Raw genomic sequence first — 13,263 nt, 5'->3', positions numbered from 1 at the left:
TTCTAAGTAATCAGTGCTGCTTCAATTTAAAAAAATCCATGACTTTAAAGCTTACAGGAATAATATCCAAAAAATGTCAATGCATTCCCAGAAATTCCAGTCTCATTTATTAGGATTCCTTTAAGTCTAACTGGAAAATATTTTGCACCTCAGGAGTTAATTACATGTAATTTTCATAAAGACGCACCAAGTATCATAAAGAATAGATTCTGTGGCAGTTGCACTAAGACTGTGATTAAATTTAATAAATGGGATACATGTAGTGAGAGGAATCTTTTCCTGCTTATGATAATGCAGACTGAGTTAATGACTAGTGACACTATAGTGTGTGTGTGTGTGTGTGTGTGTGTGTGTGTGTGTGTGTGTATATATACACACACACACACACACACACACACACACAAAAGTATCTGAACCACTGATTCATTATAATCCTTTCTCAACTAGAAAGATCGGTCTCCTATAGAGAAAGCAAAGATGACACTTCATTCAGGTCATGATTTTAAAAAGTGATTTTGGGTGCCTCAGTTTAAATTCCCAACTTGATACTTTAGAGAGCAGATTGAAAAAGCCCTGGGGACCTGCCCTTTGAAAAGTCAGGCTTCTTTAAATTGGTTCTAACTAGGTACCTAGAATCACCATTCACCTTAAATGTTGATATTTCCTGGTCTTTGCTACACTGTTTTCAAATTCCAACAGTTGCCAGCTTTAAGTGCCACTTGCTAAAGATCTGTTCACATGGCAAAGAGATTAGAAAATTAGTTCTTTATTTTAAATTGGGAGAGGTTGTTAAAATCGCACCTTTCAGATTTTACAACTTTTCTTTGTATAAAATTAAGTGTCACTTTAATAGAAAATACAATGAATTATCAAAGTCCGTTTTCTTATGCACCTATTCAAAGTGACATTTTAATAAGGTTCCCTTTATTGTACATTCACTTTAACCCTGATTTATAAAGAAAATTATACAAATACTGTGCTTTCTGTTCATTTTATCTCTGGCAGGTGGGAGGGTGGGGTGCCTATACAAAATTAAATATGGCTTTGCTTTTCCCCTCCTCAGCATAGAAAAGATAACCTGAATACCTCTTCAGGTAACTTTACAAAAAAAAGTACCAAAGCTCACAGCAAGCCATTCATGTTCAATGTCATAGGCTATAAGTGCACTCCAGTCCAGTGTATGTCCAGCTGATTATTTTAAAAAAGAATTTCAAGTATTAGTTTCAGAATTCCAATGAGTATAGTCCAGAATATAGAATCCTCATCCTGAGACTGATCTTCTGCTGAATGAGAGTGCTTCTGGCTTGCCTCCATCTCTTCTGGATTGTAGGAAGCCTCACCAAATGGATAATCTGCAATTGTTCTATCATAATATACTTTCATTTCAAACTCACTCTCCAAGTGAGAGGGATGACCATATATTCCTATTCCTACTGGGCGGCGGAAGTGAGCTGGTATATAAACAACATCTTGGCCACAAGTTACAGACTGTAATTCGTATTCATCAAAACTGGGATGAAGGGTTATATCAGATACATACAAATCGGCATCGCCTTTTAAACTCTGCATCTGAAGTACTATCTTCCCCTCATGATTTAGTTTCAAATAGCTATAGTTTCCAGCTCCAATCTGGCCTTGGACTACATGAAGAAGAATCCACTCATCAGGTACATCCTCTTCCTCAAAGCCATCACCCATAAGCAATACTTGAGCTGCTAGAAGGATTACTATAATTTTCTTCCAATGTGCTGCCATAACTTATGTTTGCTGTAAGAGGAACTCTTCCAACATCATGTGTTGTAAATATCCTGTTAATATAAAAGAAAATTCATGTTTCAATGTGGTCTACACTTGGATACTTTAAGATATCACTTCAAATTCTGTTTCAAAAGAAGGGCTTTTGATTAAGCATAGTTAATGCACACAATTAACTCAGAAAAATCATGATTAATTACATTTAAGCAATAGAATACCAAATTGAATGGTATTAAATATTTGTGAATTTGTTTTACATTTTCAATATTATATTGTGTTAATTAAAATCAAAGTGTACAGTGCTCACCTTTGATTACAAATATATGCTCTGTAAAAATGTTTAATTCCAAGTACTGTAGTGCAATCTTTCTATTGTGAAAGTATAATTTACAAATGTAGATTTGGTTACATAACTGAACTCAACAGCAACGTAAAACTTCAGAGCCTACAGATCTACTCAGTCCTACATATGCTAATCACTAAGAGTATATCTACAGTACAGCACGGCTATTTCAGGATACCAAAGGTTATTTTTTTAAATAACAGGCACGCTATTTTGCCATCCCAGTAAATCTTGTTGTACAAGAGTTAAGGGATGGCTTGAAGTAGCGCATTGTTTCAAAATTTGACGCTGTTTACACACTCCAAATTTCAAAATACGTTATTTCAAAATAGATTCTAAATAAGATATACAATTTGTGTAGTGCAAATTGTCTCGTTCAAATTTAGGGTGCTGTGTAGACGCACCCCTAGGACAAACAAGTTTGTTTACAATGATTGGAGATAATGCTGCCTGCTTACTTAAAATAACACCAAAAAGTGAGAGCATGGCACTTTTATAACACACTCAAATGATGGTACAGCACATGTTCATTTTATGAGCACTCACAACAGATTTAACAAAACACAAAGTACCAATGTGAGATTCCTAAGAGCACTTGACCCAAGGTTTAAGAATCTGAAGTGCCACCCAAAATCAGAGGTATGGAGCATGCTTTCATAAGTCTTAAAAGAGCAACAGTATGATGTAGAAATTACAGAACCCAAACCACCAAAAGAGGAAAAAAATCAACCTTCTGTTGGTGGCATCACTCAGATGACAAAGAACATGCATCTGTCTGCTATGGATCACTATCAAGCAGAAACCATCAGCTTGGACACATGTTTTCTGGAACTAGGCATGTGAATGACTAAGGGTGATGTTTACCAGTTATGGTTAACCATGGAGGCTGGAGAAGCCCCCTGCAGGGCCCACCGTGGGCCTAGCTTGAGCAGCACACCACAGGTGGGGATGCTTCAACCCAGCCAAAGCAGCCCCTGCCTGCAATGGGCTTGGCATGGCCTGAGCAGCATGCTGTTGGCAGGGGGCACACCAACCAGGCCAGAATGAGAGAGGGGATGGAACACCCCAGGCAACTCACTCTTGTTTAAGCAGTTAACTGGTTCAATATAATGTTTTACCCAGGGGTGGGCAATAATTTTTGCTCAGGAGAGCAACTTAATTTTGGTATGTGGTCACAGGCCAGCACTACCTCTGGAAGGGGGAGAGCCTGGGACAGAAGGGGGAAGAGAGAATCTGAATCTTTAGTGCATCTGTTATGTAAACATCTTGCAAAGCCAGCTACAATGGTACCATCCAGACACCTGCTCTCACTTTCAGGTGACAAATAAGAAGCAGGCAGCATTATCTCCTGCAAATTGTAACCAAACTTGTTTGAATGACTGTTTGAATGAGTAGTAGGATTGAGTGGACTTGTAGGCTCCAAAGTTTTACATTATTTTGTTTGGGAATGCAGGATTGTTGTTGGTTTTTTTTTTTAATGGACAAATCTAAATTTGTAGGTTCAACTTTCATGAAAATAGAATGCCCTACAGTTCTTATATAAGATGAATTGAAAAATACAATTTGTTTTACAGTGCAAATATTTGTAATTAAAAAAAATGTGAACGAGGTACACTTTGTATTCTGTGTTGTAACTAAAATCTATATATTGGAAAATGTAGAAGACATCCCAAATATTTAAAATAAACAGCATTCTATTGTTTAACTGCTATTAATTGCACATTTTTAATTATACAATTAAATGTAATTGCTTAACAGCCCTACTCAAATCATTGGTCCTTATAAACTTAAGTGTATTCTTTGATTTATAATTTTGTTACTTTAAAAGCTGAGTTTGCATACATAAGTGAAATTCAGAGCTGTTTCCCATAACAAATCCTGTCATACTGAATGCAAAAAAGCCATGTACGAAATATGTGCAAAGAGGCAATGTTTCATTTCCAAGTATCATGCCTGGTTTAACATGACAAGTTTTTGCATTTAAAAATTAAGTATTCTAAATCTATCAGTGTCATATCTCTGTCAAAATAAGTTTCAACTACTACTCTGGATATAGACTTTATCACCTCCATTAAAAAACACTACAAAAGTTATCACTGAATATTAATGTAATCAGTTAGTTGCATTATAGTTGCTTCCAAAATGAACTAGGTACTCTCCACTCCTACAGAACACAATCCCTCCCTTCATGAGATTTCAATCAAACTTTTGTGTAAATTTCAGCTAGCTTCAAAATTAAACATTAAGGCTACGTCTATATTGGCAAGATTTTGCGCAAATACTCTAACGCAAGAGTTTTTGCATTCAAGTATTTGCGCAAGAGAGCGTCTACACTGGCATGTGCTTTTGCGAAAAAGATGCGCTTTTGTGTAAAAGCATCCATGCCAGTGTAGACGCTCTCTTGCGCAAGAAAGCTCTGATGGCCATTTTAGTCATCGGACTTTCTTGCACAAGAAATTCACGTTGCCTATCTACACTGGCCTCTTGCACAAGAACAGTTGCGCAAGAGGGCTTATTCCTGAGTGGGAGCATCATAGTTCTTGCACAAGAAGCACTGATTTCACACATTAGAACGTCAGTGTTCTTGCGCAAGAACTCCCCACCAGCGTAGACGGGCAGCATGTTTTTGTGCAAAATAATGCCAATGTAGACACAGCCTAAGACACTTTAAACTGAAAAAGGATATTGAGTGGGGTCCCTTAGGGATCAGTTCTAGATAATAATGGCATAGACAATACACTTACAAAGTTTGCAGATGATACAAAACTGGAGGGATTTAAGTGAATTTGTGAAGTGATAAAGGACAGATTGTTTGAGAGAGAGTTCATGCTCTGAGTACCTTATCCATTTTAATTTGAGGCAACAGTGGGATATTCATAAGAAGAAACAAGAGATGGAAAAGTAAATGAGCATTTTATGAAACCATGGGAAGAACTGAGGCAGTGCGAGGAGGTCGCTAATAGGAGGGCAGAGGAAAAGAAAACACAGGCTACATCTAGACTGGCATGATTTTCCGGAAATGCTTTTAACGTAAAAGTTTTCCGGTAAAAGCATTTTCGGAAAAGAGCATCTAGATTGGCACGGATGCTTTTCCGCAAAAGCACTTTTTGCGGAAAAGCATCTGTGGCCAATCGACATGCTTTTCCGCAAAAAAGCCCCACTCGCCATTTTTGCGATCGGGGCGTTTTTGCAGAAAACAAATCTCGGCTGTCTACACTGGCCCTTTTGCGCAAAAGTGTTGCGCAAAAGGGACTTTTGCCCGAACTGGAGCAGCATAGTATTGCCGCAAAAAGCACTGATTTCTTACCATAGGAAGTCAGTGCTTTTGCGGAAATTCAAGCGGCCAATGTAGACAGCTGGCAAGTTTTTCCTGAAAAGCGGCTGATTTTCCGGAAAAATTTTCGTCTGGACACAGCCCACAGTGGGGTAGGAGGAGTGGGCTTTACCCTGAAGAAGTAGGCGGCAGCCTAGGAGAGGCAGGAAAGGACGGAGTGTCAGAAGCCCAAGGAAGCGAGGTTCACCAGGCGCTATAAAAAGCTACATCTGCGGAGGGGTAAGGCCGGGCCGAATGAGACAAGGACAATGCCAGGAACAAAACGGCTTGGCGAGCGGGAGAACCTGCTTTCTGGGTGGCCCCGCGGGGGCGGCGGAAGCGCTGACCACCACAGGCCCTCGTGCCGGGCTACGGGCACACGCCGCGCAGGGCCCCGGAAAGGCGCTTTGCTCCAGACATCACCGCGGAGCCCGCGGGCCTCGCCCTGCCACAGAGCGGCGGGCTCAGCCTCCCGCCCGCAAGCCAGGCTCCGGGCCCGGCCCCGCTCGCTGCCTGAGCCGGGGCAGGTGTCAGCGGCGCGCCCCGGCCCCGCGCTCCCGGCACCTGCCTCCCGCCCTGGGACCCCGGCCCCGCGCTCACCCCCAGGCCGCGCAGCTCCACCCGCCCCGCCGCCGAGACCGAGCCAGGCCAAGCGGGGCGCGGGCCTCCAGCTATCGCGAGAGACTCTGTGGCCAAGGGAGGCGGCGGCGGCGCGGCGTTGACCCGCCTCCAGGCGTCCCCATGGCAACCGGACGCGGGGCCACCGTGCCGGGCAGCTGCCCCCCTCCCGCTAGAGACCGGAAGTGCAGGAGGCTACACGGGGGCGGGGGTGCCAGGGAGGGTCTCCCGGGTCCAGCCCGTATCGCCCGCCCCTGGGGCTTCCCGCAGGCGTGTGCAGCCGACCCTGCTGGAAGCGCAGCAGCTGACCGGACCCCGCGCACGGATCACCCCGCTGGGGGAGAGAAGTCCTGCGCAGCTCCCCAGCCACTCCTAGCGAGGCGACATGCCCGGGGTACGGCTGTGCTCCTAATGGGGAGCTGTGCAGAGCTGAGTGCCCGAGCTCTTAGACACCCCCAAACTGCCCCTCTTCAATTGTTGGAGGCACTTCTCATGACGAGGCGCACCAGCAACAGAAGGGCGATAGTGTGACCAGTAGCCACTGCAGTGATGGCTTTTGTAAATCAGCCCGCTTGGCTTGAGATTGGAGTGCAGACACGTCTTTAGTTTTTCCACACCTGAAGAAGAGCTCTATGTAAAGCTTTTCTCAGGAACAAAAAATGGTTCAATAGCAAATATTAGCTCACCCATCTTTGTCTTTCTGAGTGGGCCAGTCATAAAGGATCATTAATAATGCAATAAGCCTTCCCCTAGAACAAAACGCTTGCTGCAACCTAGGTAAAAGCAGTTTTAAGTATGAACTCCAGATAAATTGTCACCAAACAGTAGACCACCTGATAGCAGAACTTAATCACCTGTTTGGGGAGGGAGGCTTTGAGGCTTACCAGGAGAATAAGAGGACAGAAAGGGGATTGTAAAATTACCAGGTTTGCTCTCTCAGACCTGAACTGAAAGAGAAGATTGATTTGAGATTTAGGAGAGGGACTGGGGAGATACCTGAGTGATCTAAATTTCAAGAAATGATGAGGGAATGATGGCTGGGAACCAAATACAGGTGTATCTCATTTTGCATTGATCTGTGTATCTCTTGTGGAGGCTAAAGAAATGAATGCTGAATTTAACAAACTTTCTACAAAGTCTGTGTCTTATTTGAATAGCCTTAATTCCTGTTCACTAGCCCAGTATGAGGTTGTTCAAGATAGGGAAAACCTCCCTGGTGACTTTTTATAAGGGGAAATTGGGCCTGAGGCTCTGTTGTGTGTCAGTGTGTATTCACCTCAGACTAGACCCACTCAGATAAACCACCAGGAACAGACTTTATTCTGTAAAGAACACAGAACAGGAATACAATCCAGCTGCTTCCTTTATGCTTGTTTGTTATGCTCTCCCAGCTCAGTCAGTGCTGGGAGAGCAGAGGGTACATCCTGGCAGGAATCATAAAGTTCTCCCAACATACCACAGTTTGTAGTCCACAACTTGTAGTTTCCACGACTGCTGTTGAAGCATCCTGGACCTTGGGGGAATGTCCTTGCCTCCACTTATTAAAAGGGTCACCCCATCTCTTTTCTTAGTCAAAAACTTCTCAAACTGAATATCATGTCACCACCAATTTAAATGTTTCCAAGACCGTCCTGCTGCACAGTGCTCCACAGCAGCACTAGTCAAAGCCCTGGTCTTTACTCCTCTCATCAAGCAGCTAACTGTGGCCATTTTTCTTCTTTCAGCAGAGCACCCCATCTGACTTTTACCACAGTGGTACACCACCTTACTTTCACCTCTGTTCACCAGAATCAAAGGGGAGATATACTCTTCCACCTCCACCACCTGATCTCCTGAGTCGGGGAAACCCAGAACCAGATTACATTCAGTGCCAGCCAAATATTTTTTAAAATGGGGAAAACCCAGTGGACACATGCTGGGTGCAGTTATATGTATGACTCATGGGCTCAATATAATCCTTCCAGTTTACCTTTTGGTCTGGACACAGGGTTCCCAGCTGTTGTGTGTTCAAGATATCAGATACAAAAGGAGCCAGAAGACACAAAGGACAAGCTCTACCTCTAACTTGATTATACATAAATAAGTAAAAAGAAACAATACAGACTTACATATATCTGTTCCACTAAATGGGGGTAGTTTTAGCACAGACAATATAGGAACATCCACACCTAGCAAAATACACAACTTTAAGGATATAGATATACATGTACTTATTTCTATAAATCATACGTAGTTCAACCATAAGCATCCTTATAATTGCTGGATAGGAGGTAGTGGCCTCGTTCTTTCCCCACATGTAGAGGTGTTCGCAATGCATGTGCCAGAATGAACAGGTCCAGCTTCTAGTTGCTTCAAGCAAGGTACAGTAAAACTGCAATAGTCCAGCATCCAATTATATGGGACTTCCGATAGTCCAGTATCAAAATAACAAGAGCCTAGTGAGTGAGCTTTGGTAAAAAACAAGTTACAAGGCAGCAATGGCAGCAGCTGAACTGAGTGAAACTGGACAGGACCGAGTCAGTCTGCCACTGGCATTGTGTGATGCTGGACAGTGCTTGTGCTACAATAAAAAGGGTTAAAACACTTTATAAACAGTATATACTATATATATATATATATATATATATACATACACAGTATATACACAGTATATAACCAGTACATACACAGTATATAACCAGCTTATAGCACCTCCTGATAGTTCGGCATATATGATAATCTGGCACCACCTTGGTCCAAAGGTTCTGGATTATCGGAAGTCAACTGTATATTGGAATACCTTGTCCAGTCCCTCCTACTGATTAGCCTTCCTACACCTATATTTATACTCAACTTGGTCGTTCTAATAATATCTACAATTGACTAAAAGTTGTGTAAGATACCTAACATGCCCTTATTTGGGGTACATCCTGCTACTTGGGATGTTTGCAAATCTATGTAAAATTCCTGTCACTATTAGAGAGCAAGAGGAAAGTACACAGCTTGTGTCACTTACTCCTCTGCCCCCTCCCCTCACTGCCCAGTGCTTTCCTTTCACTACCTGATAGTGAAGGGAAGGGGAAGAAGAGCAAATGATTCTTGGAGGGACCCCTCTTGCCCTTGCTAAATGATGCTATGTTGCGTGAGGGGCTCAGGGCTGGAGGCACTCCCAGACTGGTGGAGGAGCTCGGGGCTGGCCTGGGGGCTGGAGAATTCTTAGTCACGGCTAGGTTATCAGGTTGTGGACAGATTCTTAGACTACACTGCTGCTGTTCCTGTGCTGTCCGGCATCCAGCCAGCACAGCAAGAGAGGGGCACCAGAATCTGGGATGCAGACACCCCACCAGGACCTCCTACAGCGTGACCCCAACCAGCCCCTTTAACTTGCCTGGCTGCTTGCTGCTTACTGTGCCAGCCAGCAGCAGAGCACTGGGAATACAGCTGGAAGTGTCTCATGCCTTATCCTGCAGCAGAGCACCCCAGTGCCAGCCAGTTCTTTCTCACTGGAGCTGTACACTGAGGTGCATTGCCTTACTTCCACCTCTGAGTCCAAACTTGTAGTTCTCACAATTGCTGTTGAAGCCAGCTGGACAGTGGGCTACATTTGTCTCATCTATCATATGTTCCTGAAGGGCAAACTGTGACTCAGAGCAGCACTCTCAAGGCTGGGATGTTGGTAAAGGCACAATTAAGCTACTGGGGAATCTTGTGGGGTTCGAGACTGGTCTTAAGGTGAAGGCCAAAGGAAGAGACAATGAGAGGAACATACCCAGACTAAATGGCACAAAGATCACATGGCTCCAATGAGTTCAAAATCTGGGAGCTTGGTGAGTGCCCAACAAAGGGCAGCCAGAGCAGGTCTGTGGTGTGCATGCCTGTGCACTGTGGGTGGCTGTATGTGGACTATGCATTGTCTGGCAGCGATTGGCTGTGTGTATGCCTGCAGCTATAGGGCTGACCCTCCTGCTTCTTTCCATCCCCATCGAAGGGCAGGTGGCGCCGCCATCACAGTTCCCTCTACCCCAGACTTGACCGCGTGTCACCCCTGTGCAGGGTAAGGATGTTAAGGACTATCTGATAAGCAAATGCTTATCGGATAGTTGAGTGGACTAGTTGATTCCCCCCTCCCCCTTGGGATAGAGGCAGCAAAGGGGGGAAAGAGAGGGTACTTCAAAGTGGCAATATTACATGGAGTCCATACCCCAGCCCTGTGCAGCACTGCCCCTTTGAAATGCTGCTGCGGTGTTTCAAAATGGCAACTCTGCATGGTGCCCAGGGTCGGGGACTCCCTACCTGATCCGGGCTCCCAGCAGCATTTCCTAAGAACCCGGAGTCAGCTGGGGAGTCCCCAGCTGATCCTGGGCTCTAGTGTGGCATTTCAAAATGGCAGGGCTGCATGAAGCCTGGGGTCAGCCAGAGAATCTGAGTTCCCCTGATGATCCCAGGCTCCCTGAGAGCACTTCCGCTTTGAAATGCACAAGAGCTTCCACTGGGGACTCTTGTACATTTCAAAGCTGGCACCTGGCATGCAACCCAGGACCAGCGGGATATCCCCGGGGGAAAGGGGGACTCTTGTGCATTTTGAAGGGTAAGCGCCCTTGGAAACCTGGAGTTAGCAGGACTTCCCGCTGGCCCTGGGCTGCACACAGAATCCCGCATTCCTCCTTTGAAATGTGCCTATCCACTAGTCAAGCGAAGGATGATTCCACAGACTACTCCACTAGTAAATGACTTGTTAGTTACCACCCTTACTGCAGGGGCAGAGACAAGGCAGAACAGTTCTGCTACCTGAGAAACGGGGCGTTCCCCGCAGCGAGCAAGGGGCGTAGGGATGCAGGGAAGACCGACGGGAGGCAGGGACGGTGGTAAGGCACGAGCACTACCCAGCTGTGACGTCACAAACATCTCTTGCTGACTGGCCGCCCAGACCCAGGGCGGAACACAGCGGGGACCGATCGACTCACGTGGCTTGACCACGTGCTCTCTCGTCTCCATGGAAACAGAGACGCCCGTCGGTGCCGGGTTTGGCTTCCGTCGCTCCCCGCCCCGCCGGCGGTGCGAGCTGCGCGCACAGTCACGCGCTGCGGGACTCGGACGTTAGAATCAACGTTAAACGTCAGTAGGTAGCCGCGTGCCCCCCCCCCCCCCCCCGCTGCTGTGCGCACTGGGCTGCGTGAGGGAGCCTGGGCCCGGGCGGGCGGCGAGGGAGGGAAAGGCGGAGCCGGGCTGCCCCGGATATGAAACCGTTCAGCCCCAAGCAGCGCTCGGTCCGCGCTGTCCCGGTTGGCGGCAGCGGGCACCTGCTGCGCCCCTTTAAGTCGGGGCCCGCGGGTGAGCCCCACGCGCTGCGGGGAGCCCAGTGGTGGCATCGGCGAGACTCACCTCTCCCCGCAGAAAGTTCCCTGGAGTTTGAGGCGGACTCGTGTCCCGCTGTTGCATGGAAAGGGGGAGGGGCAGAAGCCAGCCAATCGTTTCCAAGAAGAAAATTATAATAATTTGAAAAAAATATTCTCCCAGACTCTGGTCTCAGCCTTTTGGGTGCAGGACCAGTGGATAATCCGGACCAGTGGGGTGCCCAGTCTGCCCACCACCCAAAAATCTGGTTTATTACATTTTCTTACTCATGATAAATAATATACATGCCTACATAGCAGGGCTTAACCAGAAATAAGCTACCCATATTGAGCTACATCAATTACATAGCTTATTTCAAAATAGTTTATTTTGAAATGGAGAGTGTTTATACAACATTTATTTTGAAATAGAGCACTCTTCCTCTGACTTCCCTTATTCCTTGTACAATGAGGATTAAAGGAGTCGGAGTAAGAAGTCCTCCAGCTTGACAGTGTTTTGACATTCTTTCAAAGTAACTACCTGCTATGTAGATGAAGACTACGCTATTTTGAAATAATGCTAGTTATTTTGAAATAATGTTGCTATACAGAGATTCGTTAAGGCAATAAGTGCACCATATGTAGATAGTGATGGATGCTGTCCCACAGGGCTGGTTAGGGTCACAAACACTGCTTAAGCTTGGCCCAGCTCCCTTAATGGGGCCCAGGTTGGCCACATCTTTGTGAGTGGCATTGTGACTTGGTAGGTGGGATTGCAATGCCACTTACACAGATATGTCCAGCTGGTATTATTCTATTAGTGGGATGGAGGCCCAGCTGGCTCAAACTTCCGTGTGCTGTAATCCAGTGTACCCGGTTGTAACATGTTAAACGGGGAGCTAAGCCTAGCCAGCTCGGTGGGATGGGAGCAACAAGATCTGCCTCTGTGGAGGTTAGTGTGAGGAAGGCTTCCCCTTCTCCTCAGGCTTCCCACATACCTCTTTGAAGCATTCTGGTGACCCGATTTTGGGTCATGATCATGAGATTTTGAGCCTCTGCTTTAAACTATATTGTCTAACTTTACATAAGAACCCTGTCAGATTTTTGTAATTGTTCTTGTAATATCGTCATTCTTAAAAGGCATCACTAGGCACAATACTGGAAAATGCAGAGAGCCTCCTTTGTAAGGTTGAGTGTCTTCTATTGTTCAAGGTATTTGTCATTTTCAGAACCAGGCACAGTATCAAGTATTTTGTCCCTGGGAATATTCTATGCTGGATGATTCAGAAGGTGGCAAAATGAAAAACAAACAAACAAAAATTGTAATGATTACTTAGCAATGTCCTAATGTGATGTTATTTCAGCAGTATTATGGAAAGCCCAGAGGACCTTTGCTTTACTGAAGAAGGATGCAGTCATGACATAATTCTTGAAAAGCAACTCTTTAGATCCAAAGTGCTAGAGTCTCATGTTCAGCTTGCTTGTAGTCTACATTACTGTGCTTTTCCTTTGAATGGAAATGAGCTATGCATTTGGAATAATGGTGATAGTCCTGCTCATCATCAGGTAAAACCCAAAACTTGTTTGTTTAGACTTTCAGTGAAATATTTTTAAAAAGCACTAAAATGGATGAAACAGAAGAAAAACATTGATTTTATGTACATCATTTTTGCAGTGTAGTTTATTGTCCTTACTAGAGTCCATGTTTTGAGTCTGGAATGTGGACAATTATTTATGACTTTGTTATTTTGACAAGCAGTAAGTCATAATGCAGTTCAGTGAATGGATTTTAGGCATTAAAGACAATTCAGTTTGAATAATTGAGCCTTGCTAGTTATTCAGATAAATGTTAGTTGCATTTTTTCCCCTCTGATGTGCTATGTTTTCATCATTATTAGCAATAACCTGTGGACATAAAAATG

At 44.9% G+C, this 13,263-nt stretch overlaps 2 protein-coding genes across 11 annotated transcripts in view; one reads left to right on the top strand and one right to left on the bottom strand.

Moving 5' to 3' along the window:
* Nucleotides 1-90: 90 nt before the first annotated feature.
* On the bottom strand, nt 91-11,408 carry C3H6orf120 (chromosome 3 C6orf120 homolog). Of its 3 annotated transcripts, none has more exons than XM_006121976.5 (2): nt 11,391-11,408; nt 91-1,808 (listed from the first exon to the last, which is right to left on the bottom strand). In XM_006121976.5, exon 2 carries the CDS (start codon nt 1,753-1,755, stop codon nt 1,198-1,200), a length of 558 nt encoding a protein of 185 aa, XP_006122038.1. In that variant the 5' UTR covers nt 1,756-1,808; nt 11,391-11,408; the 3' UTR covers nt 91-1,197. The 3 variants fall into 3 exon arrangements, with proteins under 3 accessions (XP_006122038.1, XP_075780801.1, XP_006122040.1); XM_075924686.2 differs by lacking the exon at nt 11,391-11,408 and adding an exon at nt 6,012-6,211; XM_006121978.5 differs by lacking the exon at nt 11,391-11,408 and adding an exon at nt 5,545-5,982.
* Nucleotides 10,908-13,263, top strand: part of WDR27 (WD repeat domain 27) — a 212,773-nt gene continuing 210,417 nt past the window's right edge. The window contains exons 1-2 of one of the 8 annotated variants that reach the window (XM_075924675.2): nt 10,908-11,123; nt 12,709-12,907. In XM_075924675.2, coding sequence (XP_075780790.2) covers nt 12,713-12,907 — 195 coding nt within the window. In that variant the 5' untranslated portion in view covers nt 10,908-11,123; nt 12,709-12,712. Of the gene's footprint in view, nt 11,128-11,151; nt 11,340-12,045; nt 12,294-12,705; nt 12,908-13,263 lie in introns of those variants that run through there. The other 7 variants (XM_075924672.2, XM_075924676.2, XM_075924678.2 and 4 more) reach the window with 7 other exon arrangements.

This window comes from Pelodiscus sinensis, chromosome 3 (assembly GCF_052426305.1).
Source record: "Pelodiscus sinensis isolate ZL-2025 chromosome 3, ASM5242630v1, whole genome shotgun sequence".
Classification (NCBI taxonomy): domain Eukaryota; kingdom Metazoa; phylum Chordata; order Testudines; family Trionychidae; genus Pelodiscus; species Pelodiscus sinensis.
This window is presented reverse-complemented; position numbering and strand designations above follow the sequence as displayed.